We start from the raw sequence: 15,033 nt of genomic DNA on the forward strand, positions 1-15,033 counted from the left end.
CCCGGGGCAGCACGAGCGACCGGTGGTTGGCAGCGGTTCGGCTCCGGTAACGTCAGCGTGCTCCAAAAATGTCGCCGGCGTCTTGCGAGTTACCGCGAGGAGAGCGACCTCGATCCCTTCAACCTCGGAGCTCAAGGAGGTTTCCTCGTCCGAAGGTGCAATGTTTCAGGTAGCTAGAGACGTGGTGGAGGGGGGGGAGAGCAGATGCCTGGAAGCAGCACGCTGTTAAAAATAAAATACACTGACAGCACGACTAAATGTCACAGCCTCCCAGGAGCTGCGTTTTCCTTTGCTGAGAGCGGAGGGCGAGGGAAGGTGGGGGGGGACTGGGACGAGCGAGAGCGCCACGGGGATCCGCCGAGCACGGAGGTTTAGTGTTAATGGAACTGATACCTGAAAGCAAACCTTCCCAGGTGCTTTCAAAGTGAGGCTCCGGGTGGCTCCGCACGGTGATGGAGGCTCGAGAACGCGCTCGGTGCGAAGCCGTCCGGCAGGGACGGGTGGGCGCGCGCACGGCAGCGGTTCGGGGCCGGGATCTGTACAGGCTATGCAGTGTCAGAAGCGCCGTATAGCTGCCCTTAACTCACTTTAAAAAAAAAAAAAATAATAATAATAAAGAAAAGGAAGAAAAAAAATAAATCCATCTCCGTCCCCACCGCTCGGGGACTCGGGGACGGCCAGAGTCCGCGCTTTGCTTCGCTCCGTGTCCCGCGCGGGGGCTGCGCCATCATCTGCCGGCAGACTGCGACTGTGGGGCCATGATGACGTGCGGCTGCAGCGGCACGGCCAGTTCTGTCCTTTGGCTCGCCATCTGCGTGAGCACCGAGGTGGCGACGGCTTCGGCCGCCGAGCGGACGCTGAGCCCGTTGGGGGAGGCGGTGACGGAGCTGTGCTGGATGACGGGAGCCGGGGAGCCGGTGGGCTCCGAGCTCTCCTTCGGGCTTTCTGCTCGAGGGGTGGGGGGGAAAAGGAGAAAAAAAATAATAAGTGGTTAGGGAGAGGCTCGGCACGCTGCTGCTGGTATTAAGGGCGAGGTGATGGGATGGGAGGCTGCTGCTGCGGCTGCGGCTGCGGGGGCAGAAATCGGTCGGGTTTTACTTAACGCTCCCCTTTTTTAGCCAAAGCAGCCCGGAACAGAGGGGCCGATCCCTCCAGGAACCACAGCTCCCCCCACCAAACCCCCCCCCAGGGACGAGCCAGAGCAGCTGTTTGGCAAAAGCGAGTGAGGCCTGGAAATGAAACTGATTAGTCGGGCCGTAACGACCCGGCGGGCCCCGTCCCTCGGAGAAACACCACCAAACCTCACAATGTTCGCGCCAGGAAGGCGTAAAGTGCCGGCTTCGCCCCGAGGATGGCAGACCCGGCGTAACCTTCCTGGTAATAAATCCGTTTCCTCATTATAACAAACGAACTCTCCTACATCTTGTTTCCTGGCATGGTGCTTGGTTCAAGGCCATTTAGCCCAGAGACTGAACGGTTCCTTCGGCGTCCTCACCATCTGCTGGGTGAGCGCTCAGGACCGCGCGCGGCAGAAACCCTTCTGCAAAGGCACCCCAGCAGGTTTTTTTTGCACTTTTTTTTTTTTACCTGGCCTGCTCGTTATCGTTCTCTAGAACATTAAAATCAATTAGAGCCCGTCACAAACTGTTGGCTTGCTCCGTTTCTTTCGGGGGGCTCGCGGCGGGAGGCAAACAAAGGCAGCGAGCTTCCTCCGCGCCCCTTTCGGAGCTTTCCGAAACTTTGGATCCTCTCCCACCAGCAGCCCCCTGCGCCCAGGCAGAGCTCCTACGGCGGAGGATAATTTGTGACCTATCAAATGCCAAGGCGAGAGCAATCAGCCCTCTCCTCTTCGGGGGTATACACTCATTATCTGCAGATGTCAGGAGGAAATTCCCTCCTGTGCACTTGGCGAGATGAATTACGGGTAAGACGCGGTCACCTTCCTTTAGCAGAGCAGAATGATGGCAGGAGCCGGGACGCTTCTTCCACGTCGAGAGGGTAAAACCCCCAGGACACCAGAAGATCAGAGGAGGGGTTTGCAGCCTTACTGGGCGCAGGCAGACGTCGCTGAGGGCTCAGCTTTCCGCCAGGTGCGTGAATATCGCGGCCCTTTTCCCATTCTGCCTTCCCTCGTGGCTCTGCTGGCACACGCCGAAGGCTGCGGCTAGCACAGCAGGTCTGCAAAGTGGCTGGGCGGCGAGGGAGGAGGTCGAGCGGAGCCGTGTAACAGTTTGGCATCCCCCAAAAGGAGATTTACAAGGTATTACGAATAAAACAACCCGCCTGTACACGAGGCAGCTGTAATTCCGTCGAGGGAATCTGGCATTTTTGTTTAAGGAGCTGCTTAGTCACAAATCTCGGTAATAAAAAAAGGCAGCCGTGGGTGGGGGGCGTGGGGAGGGCGGCGTGAATTTGGTGTTTATTATTCGGATGCGTGATGAATTCCTATTACCGGAGCAGACAGGCTGCGAGGAATCATAATAGGAACTGTAAACTTCGGAAGTTAACAGGAAAAAAATCCCGTCGCCTCTCCGCATTATACGCGGAGCGAACACCTGTCTGCGAGGGCTGGGGACAGCGAGGGCTTTCACGAGCACATCGCTCAAGCTCTGAGCTGCTGTAAAGAGTGAAAATAAAGCGGCAGTGCCAGGCCCCGCGCAGCACGTATCCGTGCCTCGCTGCACAGCAGAGCCCTGCAGACACCCAGGAGGTGGAAAGCAGGAGGCAAGCAGGAAGGAGGCTGCCCGCATTCTTTGCTTTTGTTTTTTTTTCCCCTTCCTTTTCTCCTCTCCCTCCATCCCTGCCTCTCGTCCCGTTAACGCGGGCAACGCCAGGGGGACTCCAGCATCTTCCAGAGGCTCCGCACGGACGCCACAGCGCGGAGCTGTTATTGCAGAGACGGCGGAAGAGGCACGAAGAAGCCAGACGTAGTGTTTGGCTCCGGGGCTGATTATAATGAAATAGGCAGCATTAAAAAAAAATGAAAGAAAGAAAGAAAAAAAAAAAAGATAAAAAGGGGCCTTCTGACTTCCAAAGCCAATTTGATGGGAATTGCAGAGCACGAGATACAGAGCCCCGTGATGTCATTTATAGAGCCTGGCCTTTCCTGGCTCTGGCTTTGCTTGCAGAGCAGCAGGACTTTGTAGCTTCAAAGAGAACATCAAGTGCCTGGCACGCCGCCGGCGGGAGACGCTGGCCCGCGCTCCGGGGAGGAGCGGAGACGCGGATCTCTGTCCAGTCTCCACGCCACGGAGATGCTGAGGGAGATGTGCTGCCTCCTTCCCCCCGTGCTTTCCCCTCCCTTGGCTGCAACCTCTCACAAAGGGGGTTCAAACGATAATTTGCTGTTCCCTCCCCAGCAGGAACCTTCCCAGCACGGATGCTGCGAGGCCGCACCGAGCAGATGCCACAGGAGCAGGGAGGTGATGGAGCGGAGGCTGAGATAAAGGCTCCCTTCCTTAATGCCTGACGCGGGTTTCAGCTGGTTTTGACCTATTTCGAGGGCAGCAGGGACCAGCAGAAGTCACTACTCACCAAGATAGCCCTGTGTTTTCTTCTGTAGTGCAGTGACGGGGCAGTCCTTGTGAGCCAGCAGGAGCTGCTTCAGCTGAGCAACTTCGTTCCTCAGTAGCGTGACTTCGTTCTGAGATAGAAAACACAAGCACGGGGGGGTCTGCATCACTCCTAGCCCTGACAGCAGCCTCTAGCCACAGCAGGATGATCATGCACGTGCCCTGCGAGGCTTCTTAGCTGCTTTGAGATGCCCAAGAGCAGCTAGCACGGTTCCTGCTGACCGGCAGGAAAGCCCCCCGGGACGTTCACCACCTAACCCTGCCCACGTCTGCCCTCCTGCTCATGCCAACGGCTCGGGTCCAGCACGCGGCTGGTGCTGGGGGAGAGCGGAACAGAGCCCGGGGCTGAGCGGACGCGGGTCAGCCTGGGGCCACCCCTGTCCCCCTGGGGCCGCACGGCAGCAGCAGCACAGGCTACGACCACATGGGGCCACGGCAGGCTCTGGGGAACAGCAGAGCTCCCCCAGGCCCTCAGCAGCACCCTGAGCCGTTTGGTACGACAGGTGAAGGCGTTGGACCTTTCACACGACCTGTTTTATAGGTGAGGAACGGCGGCACAGAGGGAATAACTCACACGGAGCCCCAGCTATCTGCAGCAGTGCTTGGTGCTCTGGCCGTGCTAACCACAGAGCCATCCTCCCTCCCCAGAGCCTCCCTGCTGCCAAGGGGAGCAGTTAACCCAGCCCGCTCTGTAGTCCTCTTCCTTCTCTATGCAACTCCAAGATAACCCTTCCTGAGTCCCCGAGCCTTTCAGACTGACTTTGTGCCGTGAAAACAGGTCCGCTTCCCTACGAGCTTTGTGTAGCACACTATTCCCCTATTGAAAAGTTTGGACAAACAGCTGAAACTCAGGCAATTGTGTTTCAAAGCTGCCCGAGGAAACAGTTTCTATAATTATCTTGGGAAGAGAATAAAAATACCATGATCAGTGCTATTGAAAAAAATCCCGCTGCATGAGTCACCAGCAAGCAGGGGAAGAAAAAGCCCCGAATGGACACGAGTTCCATTTTTTGCACACCAATCCTTGGCCAATGCTGAGTGCATTCATTAACAAGGGGGCTAATTGCAAGGGGAGCGAAATTACGTTCAGCTGCCCGTGTCTGTAGATTTGCTGCGCTTCTGCTCGGCAAGTGGGGGGCGCAGCCAGAAAACCCCGGTTCTCCCTAAAAATCAGCCCGGCTGCAACTGCTAAGCCCCCCTCCTCGCCCCTCTGCCAGGTCCAACGTGCGGGGAAGGGAACTGGGGCTGCTTCTGCTGCCCCTGTGCCAGCAGAGAGCTCTTCCTCGCGCAGGAGAGGCTTCAGCTCTGTAAATACAGCTGCTTCCTGAGGCCTCCGGCTCCGCTCCCGACGCTGGCACCGCTCCTCGTGCTGCAGCGCCGCCGTGACGGGGCGAAGAGGCAGAGCCCTTGCAAGGGGGCCGGGGGAAGAAAGAAGAGCACTGAAGGGCTCCTCGCTGGCTGCTGGGAGTGAAACGGCCCAGAGGCTGCAATCCTGCTCCGGAGAGCAGCATCCAAACGCCTGCTGGCTCCGCAGCATGGGGAAGACGTTCCCTCCGGAGCGACCGTCCCAGCGCTGCCGGGCTGGCGAGCGGCTGCGCTCAGCCTCCCCGGTTACATACTCACACTCAGCTGGATGTTCTGGGTCGTGAGCTCCTCGGCTTTCTTTTCCAAGGAAGACACCCAGAGCTTGCGTTTCTGCCGGCAGCGGGACGCGGCGGCACGGTTGCGCTCCAGGAACCGCTGCCGGCGCTCGTCGGGGTCTTCGTCGACCGTGCGTCTCCGCCGCCCGCCGGTGCTGGGCGTGGGCTGGGCAGGGGAAACCTGGAGATGGGGCGAGGGGAGAGAGATGCTGAGGGGAAGCTCTGAGGCAGGCAGGCGGCTAACGCAGCCTGGTGTAACCCGGCTGTTTCCACTGGGTTTGGTAAAGAGGTCGGATCCTGCAGCTGGAGCAAAAAGGGATTTGCTTTCGCACGCTGCGGGGGGGACCAAGGGCAGCCCTGGCAGCAAGGGGGGAGCCGAACTGTTCTGCAAGCTTAGGGTGTGAATCCCCCTGAACTCCCTGAGATCCCAAAGCCAGGGGATCTGTGAACGTCAGGGGAATGAGTGAAATCCCAAACTCCTGCGTGGAGACGTTGAGGGCCCCGCCAGCTGACGGCACGTAGCCGAGAGCAGAAGCTTCCTCCCCTCCATGCCGAGGAGCTGATGCGGTCAATGACCACGGGCAGAGCAAAAGGCACGGCCTTCCTCCTCATTTCACTTCAGAGACTCAGAAAGGAACTTCGTGCTGCAGTGACTGGGGAGGCTCCTGCACAGCCAGCTCCAGCTCGTCAGCCGGCGGAGGGCGACTTCCAGCTGCAGGGCTGGGAGCGCGCGGCCCCGCTCTGACGCACGGCCCCCGCTCGCGGTCCTCCGTTCGGGCTCGGTATCTGACTGATCCGTTCCGAGCGGGCAATTTGCTTTAAAAATTCATTTGGGTCGAATTCTCCCTCAACGTCTTCAAGCTCCGCAAGCTCCCGGAGGCAAGCGGCAGAAAAGATTTCGTCACGCCGCACCACTTCCCCGTTTTATTTCGGGAGAACAAAGGAAAAGCCGGCGAGGGCAGAGGGTCCTGCAGACACAGCCTCGGCGGCGCTTCTGCGAGGGCTCTGTAATTACACCGCCACCATCGGGGAGTGCAGTTACACTTCGGTTCTCGCTGTCAGGCAGCATATGGATATTAAACTTTTGGAAGCCCATCTAACTGACAGAGCAGGTGGCGATCCTGATGGAAGGCTGGCATTTGGTGAGCTGGCAGGAGCCGGTGCAGTTGATTGCCTAAGAGGGGAGCATTTAACCCTAGTAATTGAGCAGGGAGAAGAGAGCAAAATATTCTTTCAGAACTCCAGACCTTGTCACGCAAATTAACACGTTGCCCAAGTTTTCTGCCTGGTGGTGTTTGAGAGCATTAGTGTTGAAGCGGCAGTGAAAAAAAAAAACAAGGTTTTTAACCCATTCTGCAAGGCAGGAAGCCGCAAGGTTTTCCTCCTCTTTCCCTGAAGCCCACAACCCCCCAGCACGTCCAGCCCAGCCTCGCAGGCTGAGCAGCAGCAGACCTGTGGCTGAGCCGGGGAGGGGGCGTCGGGGTGCTGGACAAGGATCTGACTCTGCTCCGGGCGCGCGGTCACCATCGTGCTGGCTGAGCCCACCACCAGGTTGCTGCCGTTGAGCGAGGAAGACGCCGTCAAGCTGGCCTTCAGCCTCTGGTGAAGGAGAAAACGGGACATCAGCGGGGGCGATCCGCGTGCCGTGAGGGCTTTACCCGGCTCCAAATCCCAAATGAGAGCCGGCCACAAAGGCAGGCAGCAGGGCCCGGCTCAGCCCCGAGCGGACAGGCGCCCGCTCCCCAAAAATTGCTCCTGCAGCTGGCTCCAGCCCACCCGCAGCTGGCGGGGGCTGCAGGACCACGGGCTCCAGAGCCCCGGCTGCCTCCGAGCACCAGGGGTGAAGAAGGAAGGGGCTGCAGAAGGACGCAGGCACGATCACGGCCGTGTCTTGCAAGTTCCTTCTCCGGGCAGCCACACACAGGGCTGGGGGGGAGGCAGGATGGCTCCGTTTCGGGCCTCAGACACCGTTTGAGATTTCCCTCCCCGCTCACAGCTCTGCCCAGGAACCCTGCAGACACCCAAAGCAGGGCGGGGAGGGAGCAGCGACAACGCGGGGCGCACCAGGAACGGTGAGCAAGCACTGCCCGAAGAGGCAGCTCTGCAAATGCCTCCACCCCGTCTCAGACCCAAAACCGTGGGGTTTCGTTGCTCTTTGTTCTGAAATTTAGGTTTGCTTCCTCCCTAGTTTGGTGGAAGAGCCAGCAGTGGATTTTTTTTTTTAATATGTTTTAAGGAGTCGACACAAAACCCATTACCGGGATCCTTGGATGGCAGCACAGCATCTCTCCTCTTGGCTCTGCCTCCTTCGAGCCCACCTCCAGCCCATCTGTTACCTTGGAACTGGAAGCGCCGGCGTTACAAAACAGCCGTGTTTAGGACGGGGCTGGGGTTTGTCTCGACAACAGCGTGCGCCTGCCAGAGCCGCAGCGCTGATTAGTCTGATATTCCTGGTGGCATTTACAACACCTGCTCTCGGTGCCAGGCAGCGCTCCGGCGGCTGCGCGGGGCAAGCAGCAGCTCTTTAGGAAAGCCGCAGGGAAAAAGCCTCCGGACACCTTTTTCTGGAGGAGCCAGTGAAGATTTAGGGACGTCGGCGTGACGCCCTCCCCGGCGTGTGTTTGGACACTTACCATTTTGGCTTCCGAGTGCACAGGAAGGCCCGACGGCGAGATGGACCCGCTGCTGTTGATGGGAGGCCCAGGAATACCGGGAATGTTGGGCACCATGGACATGGGCCGAGCCAGCTGCCGGGGAGGGAGCAACACGAGGGCGTGAGAAGCTGCGGCGCTGCTTTCGGTGGCGAGAGCCGGGAGGTGGCTCTGTAATCACTCCCCAACCGGGGCGCATTTATAAAGCTTGACACACGTTCAGCATTTAACTGCTGCCATCAGTTACGTCTGCTGTCACCGAAGGCCAGCAGCCACCCCTTTGGTGGCCATGCCGGCTGCTGAAGAATTGCCCAGCCATACCAGCCCGGCGCTCGGGACAGGGTGGCCCGAAGCGTTCCTCCTTTCTCTCCTTGGAAGGCTTTTCCTCACCAGAAAACGAGCGCAGATGGACGGGGAGGGAACGAGAACCCCTCTGGGTCTCTGCCCAGCTCCGCTGCAGAGCTGCAGCAACACCACGGGTAGAAGCATCCCCTCTTCCCGAGCAGGGTTGGCCTCCGTAGGAGGCTAAAAAAACCCCACCAGGGTTTGCACTTGGGCTCACGAGCCGCTCAGGTACGCCGCTGCAAAGCGCCACAAAGGCAAGCCGCGTTCCCAGCGAGCGGGGAGGTGTGAAGATGCTTCCGTGCCCGCGAGCTACGCCGGGCTGCCTGTGCATCTGCCTCTTTTGACGTCAACGTTCCCGTTACCTGAGGCAGAGGGTTTGGGCCATTACTCACTCCCAAGCCAAAAGACGTGCCCAGCGGGACGGGCAGGATTCACTCAAGCTGCCTGGGAGGGAGCTGAAACGCTCCCAAGACCTACGAGCCACCCGCCAGGCAAATCTGCTCATGAATTTTGGCCCACAGAAAATTCTCTGTATGCAAAAAGCACAACCCGCAAGGCTAACATTCCAGCAGCACTTTAGCACGGCGGCGAGGCCAGGGTGGCTTTCCTGGCCTGCAAAGACCAACATGTTCCCTGCAAGCTCGAATGGTTTCGATTGAGGCACGCTGTTCCAAATGGAGGCAGCTAATCAGGGCTCCTACAGCTCCCAGCCCTGGATCAATGGCATGAGCCATCTGTCTGGGCATGGCTTTGTTTTTTTCCAGACTTATTGCCCTCTAGTGTGATCCACACGTTATTACTACCTTGCCAGAGCCGGCCCCCCTCCTACTCCTCCTCTTCAAGTCTTATCTTGCACAGAGGGGGAGAAATATTTTAATTTTTTTTTTTTTGCAAAACGGATCTGTCTGCACGTATTTGGCTGGGGGAAAAACTCGGTCCCCTCCTCTGCCTCGCAGAGCTGTGCTGGAAGCGTCCCTTACCGATATCACTGACGGCATCTGCACAGGAGGGCCCGGGAGGACAGGCATGGTCTGCCCGTTGGGAAGCTGCACGACAAGCGGAAGGGAACCCGTGGGCGACCTGGAGAAACAATTCAAGCTCTCATGGATTATTTCATGGTTATATTCTCCCAGTTCCCCCGTTCCCGAGGGGCACATTCTGACCCGGGGGTGAGCGCACGTTAGGGGAACCCAGCCTGCTGCACGCTGCTGCACAGCAGCCGGCACGTGCCAGCGTCACGGCGCGGTGACCCAGCACCCATGCCGACGGTCCGCGGCACCGTGCGCCCTGCTCAGGCCCCTGGGTGTGTGCTGGGCAACCGAAACCCCACGGCTGCCGAAGCCCGGAGGTGTGGTGCCCACCTGAATACAGAGAAAAGCACATCCAGCCGCCGCTGGCTGGGGCTGGGGCTCTCCAGAGCTGCTGCAGCTGCTCCCTGGGGAGCCCGAAGCACTCCAGCGGGCAGAGGGACGGGCTGGGCAGCAGCCCCTGCCTCCTGCTCGCTTTCTCGGCCCCTGAGCCACAACTGCTGGGCTCCCACGGCGGGGCTGAGCTTCCCGTTAACACTTCTGACTCTTACGGCTCCGGAGAAAAGCTCCTCGGTACGGAGCCGGCGCGGGGCTGGTTCGTGTCTGCCTGAGAAATGGCTCTGGGGATAAAACGGGGACGGAGCCCATCGCAGCAGGCTGGGGAGGAGGCGACCCTGCCAGGGCTGGCGGTTACAGATGACAAATGCCCGGAACGTTTTCCCTTGCAGCGAGAGGTGACGGTCGTGTGTGTGCTGACAAAGAGGCGCCCGCGCCCCTGCCTCCGTTTCAGAGCCCTGCCAACCCCACCGCAGAGCCTGCGACCCCCTCCAGACCCAGCCTGCCCCAGGAAAAGGGGAGGAAAAACCGGAGCTACTCTGCTCTGCCTGCCGGGGAGAGGAAGGAAAGGGTCCCTGCCAGAAAGGGCTGCTTCTCCTGCTCCTCCTCGCTTCACGACGGCGCCGCGGGGAGCCGAGCGGAGGCAGAGACGAGCCAGGAGAGCAGAGCTGCTGGCAGCCCGTCTGGGGGGGAGCAGGGGGGGAAGAAAAAAAAAAGCCCCGCTGCTGCCTCCTCCTCCCAGCCCAGGGAAGGGGGCAGAGGAGGCTGGGCTGCCTGCGACCTCGGAGGAAGCTGGCACGGAGTCGTAGCAGCGTGGGGAGACGCGGGGAGCGCGGCTCGGAGCGGGGAGCTCGCCACGCCAATAACTCAGGCTGGAATTTTTAAGGCTGCCCTGGGACCGCGAAGGCTCGGCTCTCATTCATTTCTATTGGGCATCCCAAATCCTCCGGGCTGCTCTGAAAAGCCCAGCCTAACAAGGCGAGTTACGGGGAGGTCACAGCCTCCCCTCCATCTCTGTCACGCCGACAACCCCACCGCGTCTGCCGCGGCCCTAATGCAGGGAGCCTCGTTAAAGCTGCAGCCTGACACCCCCCCGGGGAGCCTGCTTCAGCTCCGGGAGGGATCTAGCCCCACGAGCTGCAAAGGGCACACGAAATCCCATTAGAAGTCCAGCTCCCTCCAGTTCTGAGCTTCTGGTGTCTCCAAGCGAGAGGGGGCTCGGTGCCAAACGGCCCCGGGTTACGGGGGGGGGGGTTTAAGGTGCTGGGTTACGGGGGGGGTTTAAGGCCCTTTCGGAACCCCGGGACAATCACTTGACCCCTTAATGCCTCGGGACAGGATTTAAAACTTTCCGTCAGGAAGCCTGGATTGATGGTGCCACGGGGTCAGCGCGAAAACACACACAAAAATATGAAGTGACAGCCCCCCCCAAAAAAATGGCCTGGTTAATGTAAGGAGCCAGCCTCCACCAAGGGCAATTAGCAAGAGGCCAGGAGCGCGGCAAGAAAGCAGCATCCTGACACCAAAGAATAGAAGAGGGGCTAAACAGCCGTCTCCTGGGGGCTCATTGTGATGGGCTTCCTGCATCCTTCGGGCTCCTTCCTTTCGTGTGCGGGGCCGGAGCTGCCTCACCGAGGGCTCTGGAGCCTCCGAGCCCGATCGCTGCAGGGGCAAGGAGGAGCAGGTCGTCACGTCTGCCGAAACAAACAGCTCCCGGGGCAGAAGCTGGCCACGAAGGAGGCCAGCAGGTTGGAGCCGAGGTTGCACTCCAGCGGCCACGGCTGCCTGAGGAAATCCCAAAGCCATTGAAGGAGCAGACGATTTCCTTGCCGAGCTCTCTGCTCCGCACCAGGCTGGAGAAGAGACCCGGGGGGTCCCCCAAACGGCCACGCTCCCATCACAGGCACCAAACATCGTGTCAGCGTGGTTGGGGACCGGGCTTCATTTCTCCCCGCGGTGCCTTCTGCCTCATTTCGTTCCGCTACGACAATTAGTTCCCGCTTCCTGCACTTACACCCCATCCTGCTCGTGCAGGCGGCGCTGCAACGAGGCCCCTTATGCCTGAGCTGCGGGGGGAATCGGGGCACCTCAGCTGTGCTGGCAATCAAGGAACTTATTTAGGGAGCTAATTACTGCCCAGGAAGCTTGACGGTACGGGAGGAAAACCTCGGCGCAGGTCTCCCTCCCTCCGTACTTACCCGAGCTGCCTGTTGGAAGGGGGAGCCTGGGTGATGACGGAGGTTGGGGACGGCAGCGTTGGGTGCAGGGGGTCGTAGCCCAAGTGCAGAGGCAGCGAGCCCGGGCGCACGATGGTCGGGGTGGGCGTCGAGACGATGACGGGCTTGGAGGCGATCTCCTAAAGAGAGGACCGACGGACAAAAGGAGTCGGGCCGTTACCTGTTAGGCTGAAAACCGCCCGGCTGTCCCTTCCAGCCGCCCTCTGATGGCTTTCAGGCCATTTAGTGACAATCAGGGGGATTCTGTGTCACAGGAGCTGTGGCAGGGAGGGGAGCCCCATACCCAAAGGCACACCGAGCTGGTGTCAGTGCAGGGGAACGGGGCAGGGAAATTCAGACTCCTACCGCCTGCAGCAGCCGCTGGGAAATAATCCCCCGCTCCGAAATAAATCCCGAATCCTCTCCGAATTACGGCCCCAGCTGGGAAATAATCCCCCTCTCCAAAATAATCCCCCTCTCCGAATCACCGCCCCGGCCCCAGCTAACGTCCCCACAGTGGGAAGTTATTCGGATGGAGACCGTGTCACCTGGGCTCATCTCCTGCTCCCAGGCACCAGCCAAAGCCCCTCCGGGCGCCGGGAGCCAGGCTCGGGGAGGATGCTGCGCTCCTGCAGCACTTTCTCCCTGCCAGAAGAGCGTTCCCAGTGTTACCCCGGGGTACGCAGCAAGGTTTTTCTTCATTAGCCAAATCCAGGTGGAGATTTAAGTGCAGGAAACGTGTATTTGAGGAGCTGGGGGGGGGGATGGAGAGGGGGAGCTTTTCTCTTTGTTTCTCAGACAAGACGAGAACCTCACAAGCCCAAATCACAGCCAAAGGAGCGGAGAAATGGCTCGCTTTCCTCCGGGGAAGGAGGGAACGACACCTCCGCAGGGCACACTGTCAGGAACTCACCTTCTCCTTGCTCTGCGGCGACGGCGGGTTAGAGGCAGGACTGTCTGGGGGGGAAGAGTCCACCTCCACCGGCTCTTCCTCCTTTATTTTGATGTCTGGGGTTGAGGGCAGAGACATGTCCAGGGCTCCAGCGCTCTGCGGGAAAAGCAGCCCCGGATCGAAAGGACAATTAGCTCACATTGTTTGTGAAACATTCGGCCGGTCCCAGAGGAAGAGCTCCGGCTCTGAGCCCCGGCCAAATTATTATTATTTATTTGTGCTGAAGGAGCATCTGGGAGCCCGGAGCCGAGAGCGGTGCCGCGCCGCGCTGGCCCCGTCCAAACAGAGACGGAGGCCTAGGCAAGACGGTCTCTGCCCCAGATGGCACCATTTTGTGGTTTCTCAGTAACACAGACATGATTCTTTCCACTGGGCTTTTTTTTTTTTCCCCCTTTTTTTATTATTTTTTCCTAAAAGGGCTCCGCTAAGGAGAACAGGTAACAAAGCCAAAGGCCTGCGAGTTACAGAAGGCACTTTCATTCACAGAAGAGCTGTAAAGCATTGTATAAATCAGCCTGAATTATTTTATTACCTGATTATCAAAAGCAAACAAAGAACCATGCAAGTTATTAAATATCTATGAGCGCCCCATTAAAATAAAACCCAACCATATGCCTGGAGCTGGCAGCCTGCCACCCGCCCCCCCCGGGTTCCAGCAGTGCCACGTGCCCCCTTGTAACCGGCCGACGGCTTGCTGGGGACGGGACGAGGGCAGGGTGACAACAAGGTGACACCGAGCTCTTCCCTCCCCAGACCCGGAGGAAGAGAGAAGAGCTGGGAGGAGACGGCGTGCTGGAGGAAGAAGCACTGGAATGGGGACGACGGCCGCAGGGTGGGCTCGCAAATCGCCCCCGTGGCTGGGGCAGGAGAAACTCCACCTACGTCGGCGCCGACGGCCGTTTGCTGCAATCCCTCCCGGCGCTTTGCTTCGCTTGCCCGAGCGCTGACAGCTCGTCCTAGCGTCTAACCTAAACCTCCTCCGCGCTCTAAGTCCCGTGGAAGGAGGGAAAAGTGCAGCGAGGGGCAAATCCGGGCGGCTGCTCGCTGCTTGCAGCGATTTACGCTCGGGGTCCCCGCAGGACCCGGTTACCTGCCCTCTTAAGCAGAGATGCTGCACTGGGAAGCACAAAGGAGAAGGGATTAACGTGCAGGGAAGTTTTCAAGCCGCTTAAAGCGCCTCCAGGGAAGCCCCTGCTGTGCCCGTGTTTTTAATTAACGCGCTGGTGTCGAGACCACCCTTGGAACCGGAGGACGAAACACAACAGCAGCGACTGGGCTGGACGCGGCCAAATGTTGAAAGCATCCCAGAAATGCAGCAGGCAGCCCTGGCCAGGCTCAGGGAGTGACAAGCCATCTGGGCCCGGGGCTCTCGCGTGTGCAGAGATTTTTCGGGGAGGGATAAGAATGCTTTCCCTCCGCCCGAAACCCCCCCCCCCCCCCCAGCTTCGAGCCCCCCCCCTCGCCGGGCTGCTGGCGGAAATATTTTGACTGCAGTCATCCTAAAAAAAAAAAAAAAAAAGGGGGGGGGGAAAAAAAAGAAGCAAAACATCCAAGAGCCTGAAGGGTCTTAGCTGCAGCTATTAGGTAGCGGAGCACAGGGTATGGGTGGTCTTCCATATAAAACGACTGGCTAGACTGTGGGCTGCTCAGCCGCTTCTAGGCGAAACCGCAAGCGAAAAGCTCCCTTCTCCCAGCGCTCCCGGTCTGGGCTGCCGAGAACAAAAGGCAGGGAATTCAGGGCATAAAACGCCCCGGCAAGGCCCTGCAGCATACCAATGAGAGAGATCAATTTCTGCTTTAAAGAGCCCTGTTATTAGGAGAGCGGGGTGTTGGGGTGGGGGGGTGGGGTGGGGAGACAGTTTTCGGTGTTAATTCTGAATTCCTCCGTTCCCCATCTCGGCGAAGATTTACGCGGCTCTGCTCCCGCAGTTTATTTCCGAGCAGCGCCGCTGACTGCGAGCGTATGTACACCCATACATCAATTTAGTAAATGTACGTGCCAGCCCCAGAGCCCGGTCCGCATCTGCTGCTCCTCCGATCCTGGAGAGGAAGGGAGGGGAAGGGGGGGGGGGGACCGTCCTTAATTAGCTGCTATCTGACGAGATCCCGTTGTCCTTCAGACCCGGGGTTGGCAGGGGCAGCCTGAATCGATACGGCTTGCATATGAGGGAGCTCTTTGTTAGGAAAAGCCTCTCTCCTGCGCGGAGCCCCTCTCTCCGTCTGCAGCTCAGCCGCCGCCAGCTCCGTGGCTCCTCTCCGAGGAGCGGTCCCGGGGGGGGGGGGGGGGGGGGGG

At 59.3% G+C, this 15,033-nt stretch overlaps 1 protein-coding gene across 6 annotated transcripts in view; it reads right to left on the reverse strand.

The window, feature by feature from the left end:
* Window positions 1–80: 80 nt before the first annotated feature.
* Window positions 81–15,033, reverse strand: part of ATF7 (activating transcription factor 7) — a 60,083-nt gene continuing 45,130 nt past the window's right edge. For 5 of the 6 annotated variants that reach the window (XM_035308914.1, XM_035308915.1, XM_035308917.1 and 2 more), the window contains 8 exons: window positions 12,702–12,836; window positions 11,771–11,928; window positions 9,189–9,288; window positions 7,846–7,959; window positions 6,665–6,811; window positions 5,196–5,393; window positions 3,535–3,643; window positions 81–945 (listed from right to left, as the gene is read on the reverse strand). In XM_035308914.1, the coding sequence (XP_035164805.1) occupies window positions 728–945; window positions 3,535–3,643; window positions 5,196–5,393; window positions 6,665–6,811; window positions 7,846–7,959; window positions 9,189–9,288; window positions 11,771–11,928; window positions 12,702–12,836 (1,179 nt within the window). In that variant the 3' untranslated portion in view covers window positions 81–727. Of the gene's footprint in view, window positions 946–3,534; window positions 3,644–5,191; window positions 5,394–6,664; window positions 6,812–7,845; window positions 7,960–9,188; window positions 9,289–11,770; window positions 11,929–12,701; window positions 12,837–15,033 lie in introns of all 6 variants that reach the window. The other variant, XM_035308918.1, reaches the window with a different exon arrangement.

Source organism: Oxyura jamaicensis, chromosome 33 (genome assembly GCF_011077185.1).
Source record: "Oxyura jamaicensis isolate SHBP4307 breed ruddy duck chromosome 33, BPBGC_Ojam_1.0, whole genome shotgun sequence".
Classification (NCBI taxonomy): Eukaryota; Metazoa; Chordata; class Aves; order Anseriformes; family Anatidae; genus Oxyura; species Oxyura jamaicensis.